Source organism: Salmo trutta, chromosome 2 (assembly GCF_901001165.1).
Source record: "Salmo trutta chromosome 2, fSalTru1.1, whole genome shotgun sequence".
NCBI lineage: Eukaryota > Metazoa > Chordata > Actinopteri > Salmoniformes > Salmonidae > Salmo > Salmo trutta.
The window spans coordinates 57497713-57516299 of NC_042958.1; the positions used below are offsets into that span (position 1 = coordinate 57497713).

At 45.3% G+C, this 18587-nt stretch overlaps 1 protein-coding gene across 1 annotated transcript; it reads left to right on the top strand.

Annotated features, from left to right (window-relative positions):
* The first annotated feature begins 272 nt into the window (after positions 1-272).
* Positions 273-7781, top strand: LOC115158411 (homeobox protein MOX-1). Its single transcript, XM_029707322.1, has 3 exons — positions 273-1337; positions 5535-5701; positions 6946-7781. Exons 1-3 carry the CDS (start codon positions 848-850, stop codon positions 7066-7068), a joined length of 780 nt encoding a protein of 259 aa, XP_029563182.1. The 5' UTR covers positions 273-847; the 3' UTR covers positions 7069-7781.
* The last annotated feature ends 10806 nt before the right edge of the window (positions 7782-18587 follow it).

Sequence of the window (18587 nt, forward strand, 5' to 3'; positions counted from 1 at the left end):
GAATCATTCGCCCGCCGGACCTTTACTCTCATGTGTGTTTTACAGACAATGTCTCTTAAAAGAGCGACACGTCTGGAAAGGCCATTAGAAGTGCATATAACATTTCTACTGTGATTAATAGTTAATGAGGCAGGGTTGGTTGGGTTGGTCGCCGGGTACCCACATGTGGCCGCCAGGGCTCCTCCTCTTCAAGCTCAGGTTACACTCTTACCCACCTATGTGTTTAAAAGGGAGGAGGGACCACTTGTCAGGAATGTCTTAGAACTGTGAAAACAGCCAGCCCAGTCGGCAGGGAGTGTGTCAGTGTGTGTGCAGACGCAGGGGCTAACCTAACACTCCTCTAGCAGCACAGCTAGTCAGATCATTTGTCCACTCGCCGGTGTGTCTGAGAGTGTGTGTGAGTGTGTGTGGAGACTTGAGGAGCTGCTCTCTACGACGTCACACACGCGAGAGGGAGACCCACTAAGAAGAGGAAGGTCTCCATCCTTACACATTGGACTGAGGACAGTCAACAAGCCACAGTCAGTGACAGACAGACAGACAGACAGAGTAACTTCTTCCAGAGTTGGATGTGCTGGGGAGATGATGTGCGTTTGAAACCAACAAGCTGAAGTGGATATTAACCCCATATTGACAGAACCGGAGAACTCTCTGAAGGGACTGTCAGTTCTCAGCAAGGACTTCACTCCAGGAGTGTGTGTGAGTGTGTGTGTGTGTGTGTGTGTGTGTGTGTGTGTGTGTGTGTGTGTGTGTGTGTGTGTGTGTGTGTGTGTGTGTGTGTGTGTGTGTGTGTGTGTGTGTGTGTGTGTGTGTGTGTGTGAGGGAGCATTTATCGGTGTTTATCATCATGGATCAGCCAGCCAGCAGCTGCATGCGGAGCGCCCACCCCGGCAGCCCCATCTGGGGGTGCGTGAGGAACCCTCACCCCGGAGCGGGGCTCCAGTCGCCCTACCAGCAGACCCCCTTCTCCCTGCACCAGAAGCCTGAGTTCCTGGCCTACACAGACTTCTCCACCTCCTGCCTGGTGCCGGCGTCCCACGCCAGCTTCCCCCGCGATGACAGACTCTACCCAGAGCCCCATGCGGGCTTCCAGAGGGCCGACTGGCAGTTCCCCCCGTGTGAGATGCGGGGCCGGGGGCAGGAGGCCTGTCCGGTGGAGCCAGTGGCGGTGGGTGGTGGAGGAGTGGTGGGGGGCGTAGCGGGGGAGATAGACAGCACAGGTGGGGACAGGCTGCCAGGGGCAGTGACCGGGTGTCTGGAGGGGGAGTACTCGCCACAGAGTATGGCATCGGCCGACACAGAGAAGAAGAGCTCCAAGAGGAAGAGAGACATAGCAGGTGAGTCAGTGATAAGCCAAGATGGGATCAGTTGGGCTGCTGGTAAATACCATGACTGGAAAGATGTGGGAAAAGACACCACTTCAGTAGGCCTACATAGAATGCAAATACGAGTCAAATGCCGTGCAGAGACAGAAATTAAATCGCGCTTCCCAGATTTGACACAGCTATTTGTACAAACCCCTTTTCGTCATGAATCCACAAGAGAGATGTGATATTCTGCAGGGACACTCTCATCAGAGTACTCTACCAGTGGACAATGGTATCACATTCACTACTGCCCATGTCATTGCTGGCAATGGGACAGAATCTCTGTATCTGTTTCCTCACCAAAAGACAGTCTTGCCCTAGAGCCTGGACACATAGATATGCAAAAGGTGACGACACTTTGTGTTCAAGAACATCCCGACTGGACCAGTTGCGTCCTCTCATTGTTTTAAGCCTCTTAAAAAAAGGTCAAAATGACTAACGCAACATCTACTGTAAATCTTTGTTGCATGCGTGTATCCTTTGTTTCATTGAGACATGACAACTTTCAGGATGCCGCTGGTGTAAATCAACTGAGATGTTTGTCTGCAAATAACTCGGCATGTCTCATATTCTTATGACGTTACACTATATGGGTCACGGTCCATTATAGCAAATATATCATTAGATGTCTTTATAAGCAATACCATTGCAAGCATTATAAGCAATATCAACATCAACAGGCAACTGTTTATTACTTGCAATTGCCCATTGATAATTGATTTAAATATCTCATCGTTATCAATGATGTCAGAGCATCAGACCAACTGGATACCACATTTCTGGTACAGTAACTGATATCCATGAAGTGCTAATTCCTGCCATTTTTAATGACTTGCTGTTGAGTTAATAGCCATAGGAACGGTTGGCATTTATCTTCTAGCTGTAGATGTGTTATTGAAATATACTCCCAATTTCATGCTAGCTGAATGAGAGGAAAAGCGAACCTGACTGTTTTCAGCACATCTGGTAAAGGCATTCCCCTCAGCTTTCAGCCACGCTATGGAAACCAAACCTGCCCTCTCTAGAATGAGGGAAATCTTTTGCAGATAAATGTATTACCTCCTCGATCAGAATTCCAGTGGCTATATTAGGATGGCCAAAACTGCGATGCAATACCCACGTTAGGAAAATCACGTAGGGCTTGGAGACATTCAATAAACGTGTCTAATTTAAGATCTGCTTCTTAGGGAACCAGACACTGGCCTTAGGCACTTAATTGGGGGAAATATAGATTTTTTCCCTTTTCTTGGGTTACCGTATTGTAGCCCTCACTCAAACATGCCAGACCACGTCTGGTAAAATCTCTTGCCTGCAACCCCACTTTTACATTCTTATCCATTGACATTTTCCTGTCGTTAAGCTGTAACAGAATATCCCACTGAACACATGCAACACGTTTGACCACTGTATAGACCCAGTATTTCATAGACGACCATTCAAACGTGCATTGAATACTTTGACCTAGAATTAGGAATATACCCTTAAGGCATTGATACAGGCTGCATTTCCACTAAGGACTTAACACACACCAGGGTGTCACCAGTGTTTAACGCTAATGTGAGTTCTAGTGTTATTGTGTTTCCTTCAGGAGTGTGACACTAAAGACTTGTGTTCGAGCAGAATCAACAACCTCTGCATCATCAAACAGAGATGGTGTTAAAAGTTCACAGATAACCATTGTTATGTAAATGATGGCTGAAAAGTACAAGTGGCCTTGCCTTGGAACCAAGTTAGATCAGGTCAGCTGGATCCACGGCCCAGTGAGACAGAGGTACGGGCCCATGTAGACGGAAATAAAAAGGTCTGAGCGTTTTGGGTTAAAACGTAACTCTCTAGAGCATAACTCTCTAGAGGAAATTCGACAACAGTGCGACCATATTTAGGCCTATAGCTCTTTAATGATATGATTCACCTTTATTCATACTTTCAACCATCTCAAAAGGTTCAACCTCTTGGTGTGCAGGTTACTACATGTTTTGACTGAAGGAATGTCAGGCCTCTCTACAGGTTTAACACAAATGGTTTATAAAAATGTAAGAACTAGTTTAGAGATGCCCTGTTTAGTCTAAATCAAGCAGGGTGAGATATATCCAGCTTCATTACAATAGCGATGCATTTTGAATGGTGTCTAATTAAATGCTTTTAAAATGATGCTTATCATAGCCCTGTTGTAATAATACTGACACAGATATGAGCCAGTTTCTTAACTAGATGTTTATATCTTTAGAACAGTTTTATAGTGCTGCTAAACCTATTAGCTTTTCAGGGGGATTTTTATCCATTTGCCTGACCACCATCTGGTTATCATTGTTCATTTATCAACTTTATAACAAATCGGCTGTAAACAATTTCAGTAAGAACTTTAATAAACATATTACCACTCCAATATAAAACAAATTACGACACCATTTACGTTTACTGTAAAAAAAATTTTTTTAAACATATTGTACGTGTACACATTTATTTTTGTACTTTTATAAACCTTGGCCCACACTTTAATACATTAAATTATCATGTAATTAATTAAACAGTCATTTTAATTTCTGTTTAAGTCTGAGAAACCCCCACGTATTTACAACAGGCTTAATTGAGTGTTAATTAAGACAAATTACTTTTGCACTGTCACCCCCCCAAAATGGCAAATGCTGTTTGTGTTACGGAGTCCCGCTGGGTGCAGGAGTTTCTCCCCTTCAGTTTACGGGCTCTGGCTGTGCAGGATATTTATTGAGGCCTGTTTACTGAGGGCCGGTGTGTGTGCCTACTAAATCTGTCCTGCCAGGTGTTCAGCAAACTAAACCTGCTCTCACATCTACTCAGTTCCACCACACCAGACCAGACCAGGCCAGACCAGACCAGACCAGGCCAGAGCAGCACACTTGGAACACGTTGCCATTAATGGGGTTTTAATTATAATAATTTGGCGTTCTCAACATGAGGCATTATAGGCTACAGGTTGGTCTCTCTGAATGGGAGTCTTTTGACTAAGTTGTATAGACACACACCTAGACATCCACATACACATGCAAAGACGCATGCAAACAGACACACATGCACGTAGGCAAGCACACGCAGAAAGACGCAAGCAAATATGCATATGCACACGCACACACATGCACACACACACCCACACAGTGAGTCTGGATCTGCCCAGTCACATCTGGACCAGGCACTGCAGTCCATTTCACAATCTGGCTCCATGCTCTGGCAAGCACAATGCAGAACTTCTCACTTTGACAAATTAGAACCATTTTCTCAAGATTACATCAGCAGCTAGTGTCGCTACCAATGCACAAGTACTACCTAAAATCATTCCATATCATATAAAGTCGAGATTTTTAACAAGGAATGATTAAGTGGCTTTCATGTAGTTTATGTACATTTCATTTTCACCAAGGTTACCAAGAGGAAAATAACTTTCAAAATCTCTACCAACCAAAAGCCTTTGAATTCCCTGTTGTACACATTTGTCAAACAAACTTTACTACCCAAAATAATCAAAGTGAACCAGTTAACACAATGCACACGTACAGCACATGATTTCATAATTCCTCTTTCCTCTGCTCTGCTGTATCGATAAGAATGCTTCCTATTTTCCAGAGGCTGGTGAGGCAAGGTGGCTGTCAGGTTGTGTGTGAGTTACTGAGCGATGGCCATCAGCCTCCTCTCCTCTGGCCTAGAAGGGGAAGTCTTCCCGTCTTCCCAGAGACACATACGTTTGAGCTGGACACATCCCCGCCTTTGTTCTTAGAGGCTTTAACGATGTTCCGCTGCATTCCTCCCTAACTCAAGCCCTCTGCCGCCTGGTTTTGCGGTCCCCGTTGCAGGGCAGAGGAGCGTTGACTTGACCGGGGCACTGGTCGTTAGATAGCGTAACTCAGGGTGCATGGGAGTGGGACAGGTCAGGGTGGTCTCTCGTAGAGTGGTGGTCCGGTTGCTCTCTGAGTGTATACGACTAGGGCTCGGACAGATTTGTTAGTTGAGAGGACCTCTGACCTCTTCTTTGTGAAATGGGCCTAATACCAGACAGACAAACCACTCAACTTGTGTCCAAATTCAGTGCTAAACCAATATACGTGCACATCATTTGACGGAATCATTTCTCAACACTACTGTACATCATAGCATAGTCCTGAAATAACAACGACGTCCTCTTCTTATGTTCTCCAGATATTCAAGACTTCAAGGTGGACTCTAACTGCAAAGCGAGGAAAGAGCGCACAGCGTTCACCAAGGAGCAGCTCCGGGAACTGGAAGCGGAGTTCACCCACCATAACTACCTGACCAGACTGCGTCGCTATGAGATCGCTGTCAACCTGGACCTCACGGAGAGACAGGTAACGGAGATAGTGCATCAGACACACAACCTACACCAGAATGTTTCTACACAATGACAATATTTAGTGATCTTATAAGCCTTCATTTTTTTAAAGGTAAAGAAAGAATAGGTCTATGAGAAATAGGATGTCTTCAGCCAATTGCCTGACAAACAAGAGAAGAGCCTGAGTCTGTTGATTGGATGCGAATATGTGATTTGAAGGCCAATATTATTAACCACAAATTATTTTAAAAACGGACATATAATTAACAATGCTCTTGATATAAAGAGCTGGATCATAGTTAAAAACTTAGTTGAGTCTCTGCTAAAATTCTGTTACCTACAACTACAGACTCAGTTATTTTCTCGTTGATACCACTCATCCTAATAGGTGTCCAACTGGTTTAATGTTTGAAGCTTTCTCTTGTGATTGGGCAGCAGATCTTAGAACCAGGTGAGACAAGGCTAACATTTGGAAGGGCTTGGCAGTCTGTCCTGTTCCTCTCCCTAGTTCCAGCCCCTGTGCCCACTCCCTGCTCTGCCCAACGAGCCCATAGTTTCTCAGTGACTGCAAATAGCCTGCTCTAAGATGAATTTCCCAGGCCTCTGGTGCTCAAAGCCAGCTAGGTCCCAATCCTACACTCCGGGCTCTGATTCCCATTGCAACTTTGGCTCAATAATTCTTTATGATTTTTTTCCGACGCATCCTACATAGCTTGGCAGTTTTCCGTTCCTTCAGTCACGAGAGGTAGACAGTATCAGACGAGGGGACAGTCTTCATAAAAATAGTGTGGGAACAGACTAGTCTGTCCCAGTGTTGCCGTGGGGAATGCTGAGAGGGATGCACGGAGGTCAGCCCTCCCTTGAGCTCGTATGTGGGTTCCGGTCGACACAGAACGGCGGCGGACTGGGTCCAAGGAAATTATGTCATGGGTCATATTCAATGTGTTTATATAGTAGACTATAGTGATCCGTGGGCATTTAGCTACTGCAACCCACTAGGAGTGTGGTCCAAAACCCGAACTTAAGCTTTACACTGAGACTGCACAGTCTCTTCCACAAGCACCAAAAAACAAACAAATGACTGATGTAGTCTACAGTATTAAACAAAACAAAAAATCTTTTTTTTCTTAATATTTGTTCTTAATTCACATTTTTCAGGGAGTGCAGCAGCACCCTCAGCACCCCTACTTCCTGTGGCTATGTCTACATACATGACTTGATGCAGGCATTGTAGTGACACCTCCCGTCTATGTCCTGTAGGTGAAGGTGTGGTTCCAGAACAGGAGGATGAAGTGGAAGAGGGTGAAAGGAGGACAGCCTGCTTCCCCTAACGACCTGGAGACAGACGACATAGACTCTGCTGCCTCACCCAGCTCAGAGTGAGGGGAGACAGGCTGTCCTGATAGGAGTCCCCCCCAACACAAACATCCAGAGAACACCAGCCATCCTATAATATCCCTGGAGAGTCGGTTGCTGGAGCAGAGCATTTCTTAGTCAGTCTGAACCCCAGTGTTTCCCCTTTTGTAAATACTGTAGTACTTGGTCTGGCAAGGTCCAAAGTCTTTTTTACACTTCTCTGTCGAATGAGGACAATATTAGATCTAAGTGAAAGGGGTTGTAATATTTTCTATACCCATACAATTTAACTCCTGGAGTATTACTGCGATGGGAGTATTGGAATAAATAAATTAAGGAATGGATTCATCTTAGTGTAGACTACATGTTGCAGTTTCTCACCCTGGCCGAGTTAGCACTTGTCACTCAGCGATGACAAGTCTGTGATTAGATTTTTTTTTTGAGAACATCTCCTCAGTTCTCGATCCGTAATCATGGCCCTCAATGCTTGACTGCAGCCACCTGCGGACACTCAAACCGTTTCAGTGTTGCCAAACCTTAAGTGCCTCAAAATCTGATTTCATTCAAAGTTGTGTTGTTAGGTTTTCCTAGAATACACTTTTTCTGTCAAACAAGTTTGTCTTACTTTTTGTACTTTTCAGCTTTTTTTCTTGCTTTTTTAACATTTGAAAGATATTGATAAAATACAGATGTTGCCTATTGAAATCTGCTAAAATGAATAAATCATTTTATAAAATATATAAAATACTTCGATAATTTCTTCCAACCAGCCACATGTGAGTTATGAAGTGACAGTGTATGAAGCGTCTTGGCTAGACTATAGGACAGAACCAATGCTTGGCATTTACATGCTATTTAGTCCAATTTCTATTACAACTGTCTGCAGACCGTCTGTCGCTAAGGCAACTATATTTTTATTTCTTTCCCTGTGTGTGTGTGTGTGTGTGTGTGTGTGTGTGTGTGTGTGTGTGTGTGTGTGTGTGTGTGTGTGTGTGTGTGTGTGTGTGTGAGAAAGAGAGAGAAAAAAAAAGGGAGAGAGAGAAAAAAAGGGAGAGAGAGGGAGAGAGAGAGAGAGAGAAAGGGAGAGAAAGGGAGAGAAAGGGAGAGAAAGGGAGAGGGAGAGAGAGGGAGAGAGAAAGGGAGATAGGGAGAGAAAGGGAGAGGGAGAGAGAGTGGGAGAGAGAAAGGGAGAGAAAGGGAGAGGGAGGGAGAGGGAAAGAGAGAGAGAGAGAGAAAGGGAGAGAAAGGGAGAGAAAGGGAGAGGGAGAGAGAGGGAGAGAGAAAGGGAGATAGGGAGAGAAAGGGAGAGGGAGAGAGAGGGAGAGAGAAAGGGAGATAGGGAGAGAAAGGGAGAGGGAGAGAGAGTGGGAGAGAGAAAGGGAGAGAAAGGGAGAGAGAAAGGGAGAGGGAGAGAGAGAGTGAATGTAGAGCTAGCCTTATAATCTTCATTAATACCTCATGTGGTGTGGGGGACTTTCCTTTAGAAGGATCTGATTAAACTCATTTGCGCCCACACAAAACCTGGTGTATATTTTTAAAAATCCTGTAGGATGTTTTTACACTGGGAAGTGGTTTGGTCTGGTGTTCTTCTTATTGCAATAAACCCTAAGAAGATCATTCTGGTGGAAGGAAATTGATCTGACGTGGTACTGACATGGGCATAAGTGGGCCTGCATTTGAATGACGGCATTCACTTTGCACACCATCATCATTGCCATTCCAATCAGCTCACAAAGTGCCATTAACCTGAGGTGGAATCTGGCTCCTAAAGCCCTATTTGGGCCCCAAAACTATTTTCAACGGAAGCATCAGGCTGGGGCCAATTTGATCTCAACCCAAGTGGAACCCTCAGACAAGCCCACGTGAGGGCCCCTAGGAACCAGAAGTCTGCTGGCTGACCACTTACGTATGATGGAAAGGGGAAATAATAGGTAGGTATGGGTGAAAAGATGACTTCTCGAGTACAGGATGTTGTTGTAGCAGGTAGCCAGTCATCCAATTTCCTGCTTCCCAAAGAAAACAAGAGGTAAAGCATAGGAGTCCTGGGACTTACAATGGCGGGCCTATGCTCGGGCTGGCCGGCCCAAACAAAGACTTTAGAGGCTTCTGCCCTCTCTGTTCCACCGACGGGGGGAGAGGTTCCAAACACCCCCCACGGTAGGGGTCAAATGTGACTGTAACGCTGACCTGGTAAGGCCGCGCAGCAGCTGCTAGGGGTGGAAAATCTCAGAGCCGATCCCCTCATCACTTCCTCTTCATTGGGCCTCTATTAGGGACTATTATTGTATTAGTGGTAATAGTAGTGAAAATAAACTATGTCCAATTGTAATGATAGTATTAATACCACTTGTGTAAACCAATGAACTTGGAATGTTCTTCTTGTACCACTAAGGTTTCTTTAAAAGGTCCAGGGTGGCCAAATTTATGGATTACATATAATTCGATGGTATTGTGTTCTGGGGAGCAGTATGCTCGCCAAAACATTGAAATACTAGGTTTTCCTTTCACTTTTCAGGGTAAATTATTGCAACAAAAAAACATGTTCTTTAATCCTGGTTTATCTTGTATGTTGTATTAGTTTACCTGAAGCATACTCTCTAGAAACGTCTAAATAACTGCAGCGTAGAAGTCATGCAAAATTGAGTTTTAAGAATAACATCATTTCCCGTCTTTGGCAAGATTCTAGTTGACAGTGGCACAGACCTAAATCTAAAAGTTGTTGCGGCAGATTCCAAACATCAGGATAGGGTCTGCTCAGTCAATATCCAACCAGCTCTGATTATGAAAGCAGACTTTAGTCAAAGGACATTCTTTAAATAACTCCTGACTTGCTGCTTTGTGAATATGACCTTTTTCTGTGGGTAGCTCAGTAACTGCGCTCATAAGAAAACGTTTGGATGAGCAGCTGGTGACTTCACCCTGCAACGCAACGGGAACATTCTCTAACGCAACGGGAACGTCCTCTAAATGGCCTTTCAACACACAGAAGAGAAGACTTCTGAAAACACAGATTTACTGTGAAAGCTGCAAAACTGACCTGAATTCTCTATTTAACTAATGAGATCTAAGCCAAATCACCATGCAGCTATACACAAAAAAAATGTATTTGTGGTCTAGTGGTTGCCGCTCCATACATTACCATTATGAAATTGTTTAGGATATGAGTCATTCATAACCTAATAACATAATAATGTACACCATAAAGAGTAATACATACTATCATATTTAAAAAATACAATCCATATAAGGCACGTTATTAGTGCGACAGAGGAAGAAATCTACTCAAATGTAACTGAAAGTGTAGGCACATAGCAAGACTGTCCTTTTACGCCTTTTTAGATAATCCACATGATTTTCAAGGAAATGTGACCAATGTCAGTAGCAGACTTCAGGCTGGGTCAAAGAGCCAAATACTTTGATTTTAACGCCGGCTTGCAGCGGGTCGGAAGCAGGCAGAAGCTCTGGGGCGGGAAGGAGAGATTGATGGATCGCCGGAGGTGTGAAGGTCAGCGTTAAGAAGCGCTCGTTGAAATTAAAACGTATCCTTCAGGCCCTGCCCAGGCCTCAGGGGCCAGACCCATCTGCACGATGTTATTGTTGACAGACTGAGGCAACGTTTCACCGCTGACATCAGGGTACCTCTACTACACCCTGACACAGGGACACAGAAGGACACCACTGTGAGTATTTCGCCTATGGGGAAAGAAAGTTCAGATAGTATAATAATAGGACAACAAAGTTCTGTGTGTGTACTATTCATTAACTATATGTTAACATTGAAGGCCTACTCCTTAATTAATAATACATTTGCAAATCAAGCTGAGGGAGGGTGGTAGAGTAATGTAACAACTCTCAAATTAATTTACCACAATCATGTAGAAACACAGATGAGTTTCACAAAGGCTGGATCTTCTCCAAAGTATGTATTGCAACATCATGTATTGCAACATCACCACTGATCCATTCTCTACCATCTAGATACCTCTGGTTGACACCACAATCAACTTATACACTGAAAAGAGTAACCCATCATCTGAAGACATATTGATTCATTATCATTCAGTCTATGGTTGGTCTCGTCTTTTTTCAACATATAAAGTGGGATCTATCCAAAACCCAGACATGCCTCACCTTGCTCTCCACCTCTTCCAAGGAGAGAGAGAACACTGGGTTTCGTCAAGCCAAATGGACCCAGGAGAAACGTAACGTAACAAGACTGCCTCCAACCCCCAACCCTCCTTCCTCCCCCAGATCCTTGCACAGGGGCTCATAAGGCACATCCTCTCTTTCTTTTCATCCTCGTTGTTATTTTAGGCCACCTGTTAATCTATACCTCCATCCTTCTACCCTCTTCTGCGTCGGCTTTTCCCCCTCTGTCACATGCAACGCAGAGACAGGCATCTGAACGGGAGAAGAAGAAGAAGGAGGAAATGTGCGATGTCTTCCGCACTTCCTCCCAAGACAGCATTTGTGTTGAAGGGGATACAAGGAAAAAGAGAGCGTGTGTGTGTGTGTGTGTGTGTGTGTGTGTGTGTGTGTGTGTGTGTGTGTGTGTGTGTGTGTGTGTGTGTGTGTGTGTGTGTGTGTGTGTGTGTGTGTGTGTGTGTGTGTGTGTGTGTGTGTGTGTGTGTGTGTGTGTGTGTGTGTGTGTGTGTGTGTGTGTGTGCGTGTACATGTGAATGTGTGTGCCATAGGGGTAGCAAAGCAAGTCTGGCAAAAGCGGCCTGTATGTACAGTGCCAGTCAAAAGTTTGGACACACCTACTCATTCAAGGGTTTCTCTGTTTTTCTTTATTTTTACTATTTTCTACATTGTAGAATAATAGTGAAGACACCAAAACTATAAAATTTGAGATTCCAACCGCCGTGAGTCGCAAAGTAGGTGAATGGATGATCTCTGCATGTGTGGTTCTCACCGTGAAGCATGGAGGAGGAGGTGTGATGGTGTGGGGGTGCTTTGCTGGTGACAATGTCTGTGATTTATTTAGAATTCAAGGCACACTTAACCAGCATGGCTACCACAGCATTCTGCAGCGATACGCCATCCCATCTGGTTTGCGCTTAGTGGGACTGTCATTTGTTTTCAACAAGACAATGACCAAAAACACACCTCCAGGCTGTGTAAGGGCTATTTGACCAAGGAGAGGGATGGAGTGCTACATAAGATGACCTGGCCTCCACAATCACCCGACCTCAACCTAATTAAGATGGTTTGGGATGAGTTGAACCGCAGAGTGAAGGAAAAGCAGCCAACAAGTGCTCAGCATATGTGTGAACAACTTCAAGACTGTTGGAAAAGCATTCCTCATGAAGCTGGTTGAGAGAATGCCAAGGGTGTGCATAGCTGTCATTAAGGCAAAGGGTGGCTACTTTGAAGAATCTCAAATGTAAAATAAATGTTGATTTGTTTAACACTTTTTTGCTTACTACATTATTCTATATGTGTTATTTCATAGTTTTGATGTCTTCACTATTATTCGATAACAAAAATTGTAATGAGTAGGTGTGTCCAAACGTTTGACTGGTACTGTATGTAGTAGCGTTGTCATATTCGTTGTAAGGATTGGACCAAGGCGCAGTGGGTAAAGTGCTCATCTTCTTAAATGCATTTAAAGAAAACACTTAAACAAAATCAACAAATGACGAAAAACAGTTCCATAAGGCTCCCAGGCTATACAGAAAATAACCACCCACCAAAACACAAATGAAAACAAACCCAACTAAATATGGCCTCCAATTAGAGACAACAACAACCAGCTGCCTCTAATTGGAGGTCATTGCCAAAAACCCAACATAGAAATAGAAAACTAGATATACACATAGAAATAGAAAATATAGAACATAAACCAAAAACACCGAACCACACAAAGCAAACACCCCCTGCCACGCCCTGACCAAACTACAATGACAAATAACCCCTTTTACTGGGCAGGACGTGACAAGCATGTGGTCAGTGAAAGTCACTGGAGCAACCTTCTCCTCCCTCATCCCTCCATGCAGTGAATAGCGACCCCGGCAGGACAGATAAATCTTCCCTCTTCCATTGCGCAATCAGTCAAAGATGGAGCACAACATTAAATTATCCGGGACTTCCTGCAAAGCTTTTTTGACGGTTCGTTAGCCAAGTGGAGAGCAGCGGCGCTGGCCTGGGACTCTCTCTATTGCTCCCTCTGGCTGGTAATACTGACCTGCTCTTCCCTCAGACCAACATGGAGGCAGGAAGGCCGCCAGCAGTTACACTCTCTAAATCATCACAGAGAAGAGCACTCAATTGTGTTGTTGCTCCCCAAGTTGGATGTGGCGGGTCCTGTTCAGAACAGGCACGGAAGGAAGAACATAATTCATTGAATGTGTTTTAGACACAGGAGTCTGAACTAACATGGTGACTTAGACTACAGTATCTGAAATCCCATCTCATAACGTCTAGGCCTATAAAACAATAATATTTACGATCTCAAACAAGATCTATATGAGATATCTTTTTTTTTGTCAAATTGACAGCAAGAACATTAGTCTTTGTTTCCAGGTAAGACAATCCCTCATCTAGCACATTATCGTGCCCCACCATCCTCCTCAATCCCCATCATGTACAAAAGCCCATTGAGTCAGTCTACTCCCATCCAGGGACTAGAGGTCGCTTCACCCAATAGCCCAGGGTCTTAGGGTCTGAGGAGTGGTAGGAAGAGGTGTTGGCAGTAATAGAGCTGGGTAGTAGAGGAGCCCGAGGATCAGTGCCACGCTGTCATAAAGGTGTCATGGCCGCCAGACAGGAGCCATCTATAGAACAAAGAGCCTGGTGTCTCAGGCTGGGGAACTGATCTGCTGTCTGTGGGTGGAGGGGTTTTTCTCAGTTTAGTATGGCGTCTTCCATATACAACGATGGTTCGTCTTTGGATGGTCATTTGGTGTATATAACGACATCGTTGGGAAATCATCACGCTACCGGGTCTAGGACATATGGTGTGTCAGTAGAGACGGTTTCAATAAAACTCTTTGTGTTGGCGTGAGGATGGAAGCTGTACGGTGAGATGATCAATAAAAATCGGAGGTCACTGCGTGTCAGGCTCAGGTTTATTACTTCAGTAAATTCCATGGATTCAGGTTTCCAAAGTTTTAGATGGGAAATGGAAGGAACGCTTAAGTACAAATCCGAATCGTCAGGTGCTGTCATTAGAAACCTGATTGACTTAGCCCTAAATAAGGTCAAAGTTGACATGCCACAAATACACCACAAACTACATTATGCAACAAATCTGTGGTGCAGATTCTTCCCGTAGAAGTGACAGAATTACTTTGACAGTTCATATTTTGTGTATAAGTAGGAGCCATTGTGTACGGTTCATTCTTTTAGTGAGTTTGAGGGGGCAGGTAGAGTGTGGTGTAGGCTTCAGGTTCCCAGTTCTTCCAGACACAGTTAAGCCATGGGAACCCTTGGGAAATGGGAAACAGGTTTCATGCATGACTGGCCGTGTAGAAAGGCCAGTAGAGAAAACATCCACATACAAGGTACTCTCACTGAATTGGGCTGTTTTAGTAGTTCAAATAACCCCGGCCTTGAGGTGTGTACTTGAGGATATTACAACCAATAAAACCTCAGAAAATCACAGATGGGGGGGGGGGGGGGATGTCCTATTTATACCTATGGTATACTACTCAGCCTGTCATTGTATTACACAAACTCTGTCCCACATTCACGGACAGAACAAGATTTCCAGATTTAGAACGTAAACATAAACAAGTCATGAGCATTTAGATTTTGGCCACGAAAAACACATATGCTGTACACATCTTGAAGTTTAACACTGACATGGATCAACAACATGAATAGAATAGTGGTACTACTTCACAGGTTTCCATCTGGAAATGTGTTTTTTGCTCTACTGCGCCCAACCGCAGACAAAACACAAACACCGGAAACTCACAGGGTCATCCACAGTGCAGAGACCCTGGAGCCATGAGGAGGTAAAGTGCGATACTCAAGGCCACAGATTACCTTTAATAATAAGGGCACACATTTCAATTATAAAAATGTACAGTCTCTTTCCAGATTGTTAATTATGAGCACTCTGTCTTCCAACGCTGACGCTGGCATAAGGACAATCAGCCTTGCGCAGGAACAGCAGCGATCGGCAGGTTGTGCAGACACAGAACCAGTCCTCCACCCCTCCATCCATCCATACACCCACTCACCCACCCCCGCACTCCAACTCCCATCAAGCCCCAGAGATGGAACCCGAGTCCAGGCTGGAGTCTGTGGCGTGACAGGCTGGCGGGGGTTTCTGGAGCTCCTAGCCTGTGTTATTCTCCATCCCCGCACTGTCTTTCATCAGGTCCTCCGGCCCACAGACTGCTCAGAGAGAAGGGAAGGGGCTGCTAGTGTACAGTTTCACCGCCGGGCCCCTGTCTGCAGCACGTGGGAGGATGATTTCTAACACATGGAGCCCGGGGGCCGCCGAAAAAACAAAGGAGGACCTGTCAGTGTCCCAGCCGCCCAGCCACCTCGACGGGATGGGGGCTAGTGATGTCACACCCGTTCACCCCCCTACCAGATCCCTCCTCACCCTCGTCCCAGGCTCCAATTAGTAACACCTGTTTTTATACCACACCAGCCCCCCATTAGTATGTTATGGTCTGGAGCCGCCTGGGTCTGCAGGATTAGAGCGGTAAGGCTCCAGCTGCAGCTCCGCAGCTCCATCACACGTCCTGAGGATACTGATCTGGCCTGTCTTGACACCTCCGGCCCAACTCGCTGAAACTGAACTGCCACACCCACCGGCAACCGCAGCGCCATGTGGGCAGTAGATGTCTTAGCAAGCTGGCACATGTCCACAGGATTAGCTTGGTTGAGATGCAAGCTAGATTCATCATATCTACTGTACTAGGATTCTGGTGGCTATTGAGAATGTGGTCATGTCCCAAGAGTCTGTTCCCCGCCGTCTCTGCCCCTTCCTTTACCAGTACGGTAATCACAAGACATCGCAGCTCTTCCCACACGTTTCTATTGTTTGAAAGCAGAAACCTGAGAAATACCAGAAGCCAGAACCCAATGACAGCATTGGAAAAACAAAAAGATAGAAAAAAAACGACACAGTGGTTAATGAGTTGTGTTGCTGTCGGAGGTCAGGGATGGAGGAAGGAGAGCCGAGCAGGTCCCGGTGGTCCACTGGGGTCCGGAGAGCCACGGCACACGCCAGACGGAGCGAGTGAGGAAAGCCATCCATCACAATGGGGCCAAGAGGAGGACCAAACCATAACAATATGTATGTGTGCCCATTGTTAGCCCGACAGAGGTCATTGTGTGTAATTGGGAGTCTCCACAGTCCACACCCTCTGGCCTCGGAGTGGGACTAAGTTCCTGGCGTCTCCCTGGAGGGATGCGGGACTGGTGGGAATGTCCTAACACACCTTTTCCTATGACACACATAGACACACATAGACACGCACACAAGTATAGAATGCAGAGCAAAGACACACACACACACACACACACACACACACACACACACACACACACACACACACACACACACACACACACACACACACACACACACACACACACAGGCACACAAATAGAACACAAATAGAATGCAAACACACACAGACACACAGAGCTGTGGGAATGCTCTTCAGTATATTCTGGACTGCGGAGAAGGAAAGGGAGAAGGAGAAGGTGTAGTGTTTTCTTCTGCTGGTAATAGAAACTGGCTCATAGTGATGGTGGTGATATACACTGCAGACAATCTGTCCCAAAAGCTTTGGTTTCAGGTGACTTACCTACTTCTTTTTTACTGGCTGAACATCCTATTCCTCAAAGTCAAGCCAAAATAATTCAGTCAAACAAGAAAAATGTGTGACTCAAATTATACATTTTATTATTTTTCAATAAATCTGATGTATTCTAAGTGAGTATGACTGACCAGCAGCAGTTCTGAGCTCCTGTAGGGACAGTTTGTTGTGGTAGTCAGCAGGCTGAATGAACACTACCAAAGCAACCTTGTGGTCACCATCCTGTTTGTTTGAGAGTTTACACTGATCTATTAGACAGGGCCAGCCAGTAGCTTTTGAGACCATCTGTGCCAGGGTGGACATGAGTCAATATTCACTCTGTAAACACTATTCTACACCATTCAGAGAGGAGCAGGGGGGAAAGACAACAGCCTAACAGGTCCTTGAACAACAAGAGTAGCTTATTATGTTGATGGGGTAAGATCATAAAGAAAGTCTATGATAGGTTAGGGTAGGGTAGAGTAGGGTAGGGTGGAGTATGGTAGGGTCAGTAGAGTTGGATAGGGTAAAGTAGGGTAGAAGAAAGTAGGGTGGGGTAGGGGTAATTAGGGTAGGGTGGAGTTAAGTATGGTAGGGTAGGGTAAGTAAAGTAGAGTAAGGTAAAGTAAGGTAGGGTAGAGTAGTCTGAAGTAGGGTAGGGTTAAGTAGGGTGGGGTAGGGTAGGGTAAGAGTAGGGTTAAGTAGGGTAGGGTTGGGTAAAGTAGTGTGGGGGAGAGTAGGGTGAAGTAGGGTTGGGTTAAGTAGGGTAGGGGTAGGGTGAAGTGGGGTTAAGTAGGGTGGGGTAGGTTTGGGTAAAGTAGGGTTCGGTAAAGTAGGGTAGGGTAGGGTAGGGTGAAGTAGGGTTGGGTGAAGTAAGGTGGGGTAGGGAAAGTAAGGTTAAGTGGGGTGGGTAAGGGAAAGTAGAGTTAAGTAGGGTGGGGTATGGTAAAGTAGGGATAAGTATGGTGTGGTAAGGAAAGTAGGGTAAAGCACGGTTAAGTAGGGTGGGGTAGGGTGGAGTAGGGTATAGTAGGGTGAAGTAGGGTAAGTAGGGTTGGGTAGGGGTAAGTATGGTAGCGTAAAGTAGGGTAAAGTAGGGTAGGGTAGGGTCGGGTAAAGTACAGTGGGGTTAAGTAGAGTGGGGTAGGGGAAGTAGGGTTAAGTAGTGTTGGGTAGGGTTGGGTAAAATATGGTGGGATAGGGTAGGGTTAAGGAGGGTGGGGCAGGGTGGGGTAGGGAAAGTAGGGTGGGGTAGTTTAAAGTAGGATTAAGTAGGGTTGAGTAGGGTTAAGTAGGGTGGGGTAGGGTTAAGTAGTGTAGAGTAGGGTTAAGTAGGGTAAAGTAGAGTTAAGTAGGGTAGGGTAGGGTAGGGTAGGGGGTAGGGTTGGGTTAAGGAGGGTGGGTGGTGCCAGGTGGGGTAGGATAAGTAGGGTGGGGTAGGTTAAAGTACGGTTAAGTTGGGTCGAGTAGGGTGAAGTAGGGTGGGGTAGGGTAAAGTAGGGTGGGGTAGGGTAGGGTAGAGTAGGGTTAAGTAGGGTAGGGTAGGGTTAAGTAGTGTAGGTAGGGTTAAGTAGGGTTGGGTAGGGTAAGGGGGTAGGGTAAGTAGGGTTAAGTAGAGTTAAGTAGGGTAGGTAGGGTTAAGTAGGGTGGGTAGGGTAGGGAGTAGGGTAAAGTAGGGATAAGTGGAGTAGATTATTATTACTATTGATTATTATTATTTGACCCTGCTGGTCACCTATGAACATTTGAACATCTTAGCCATGTTCTGTTATAATCTCC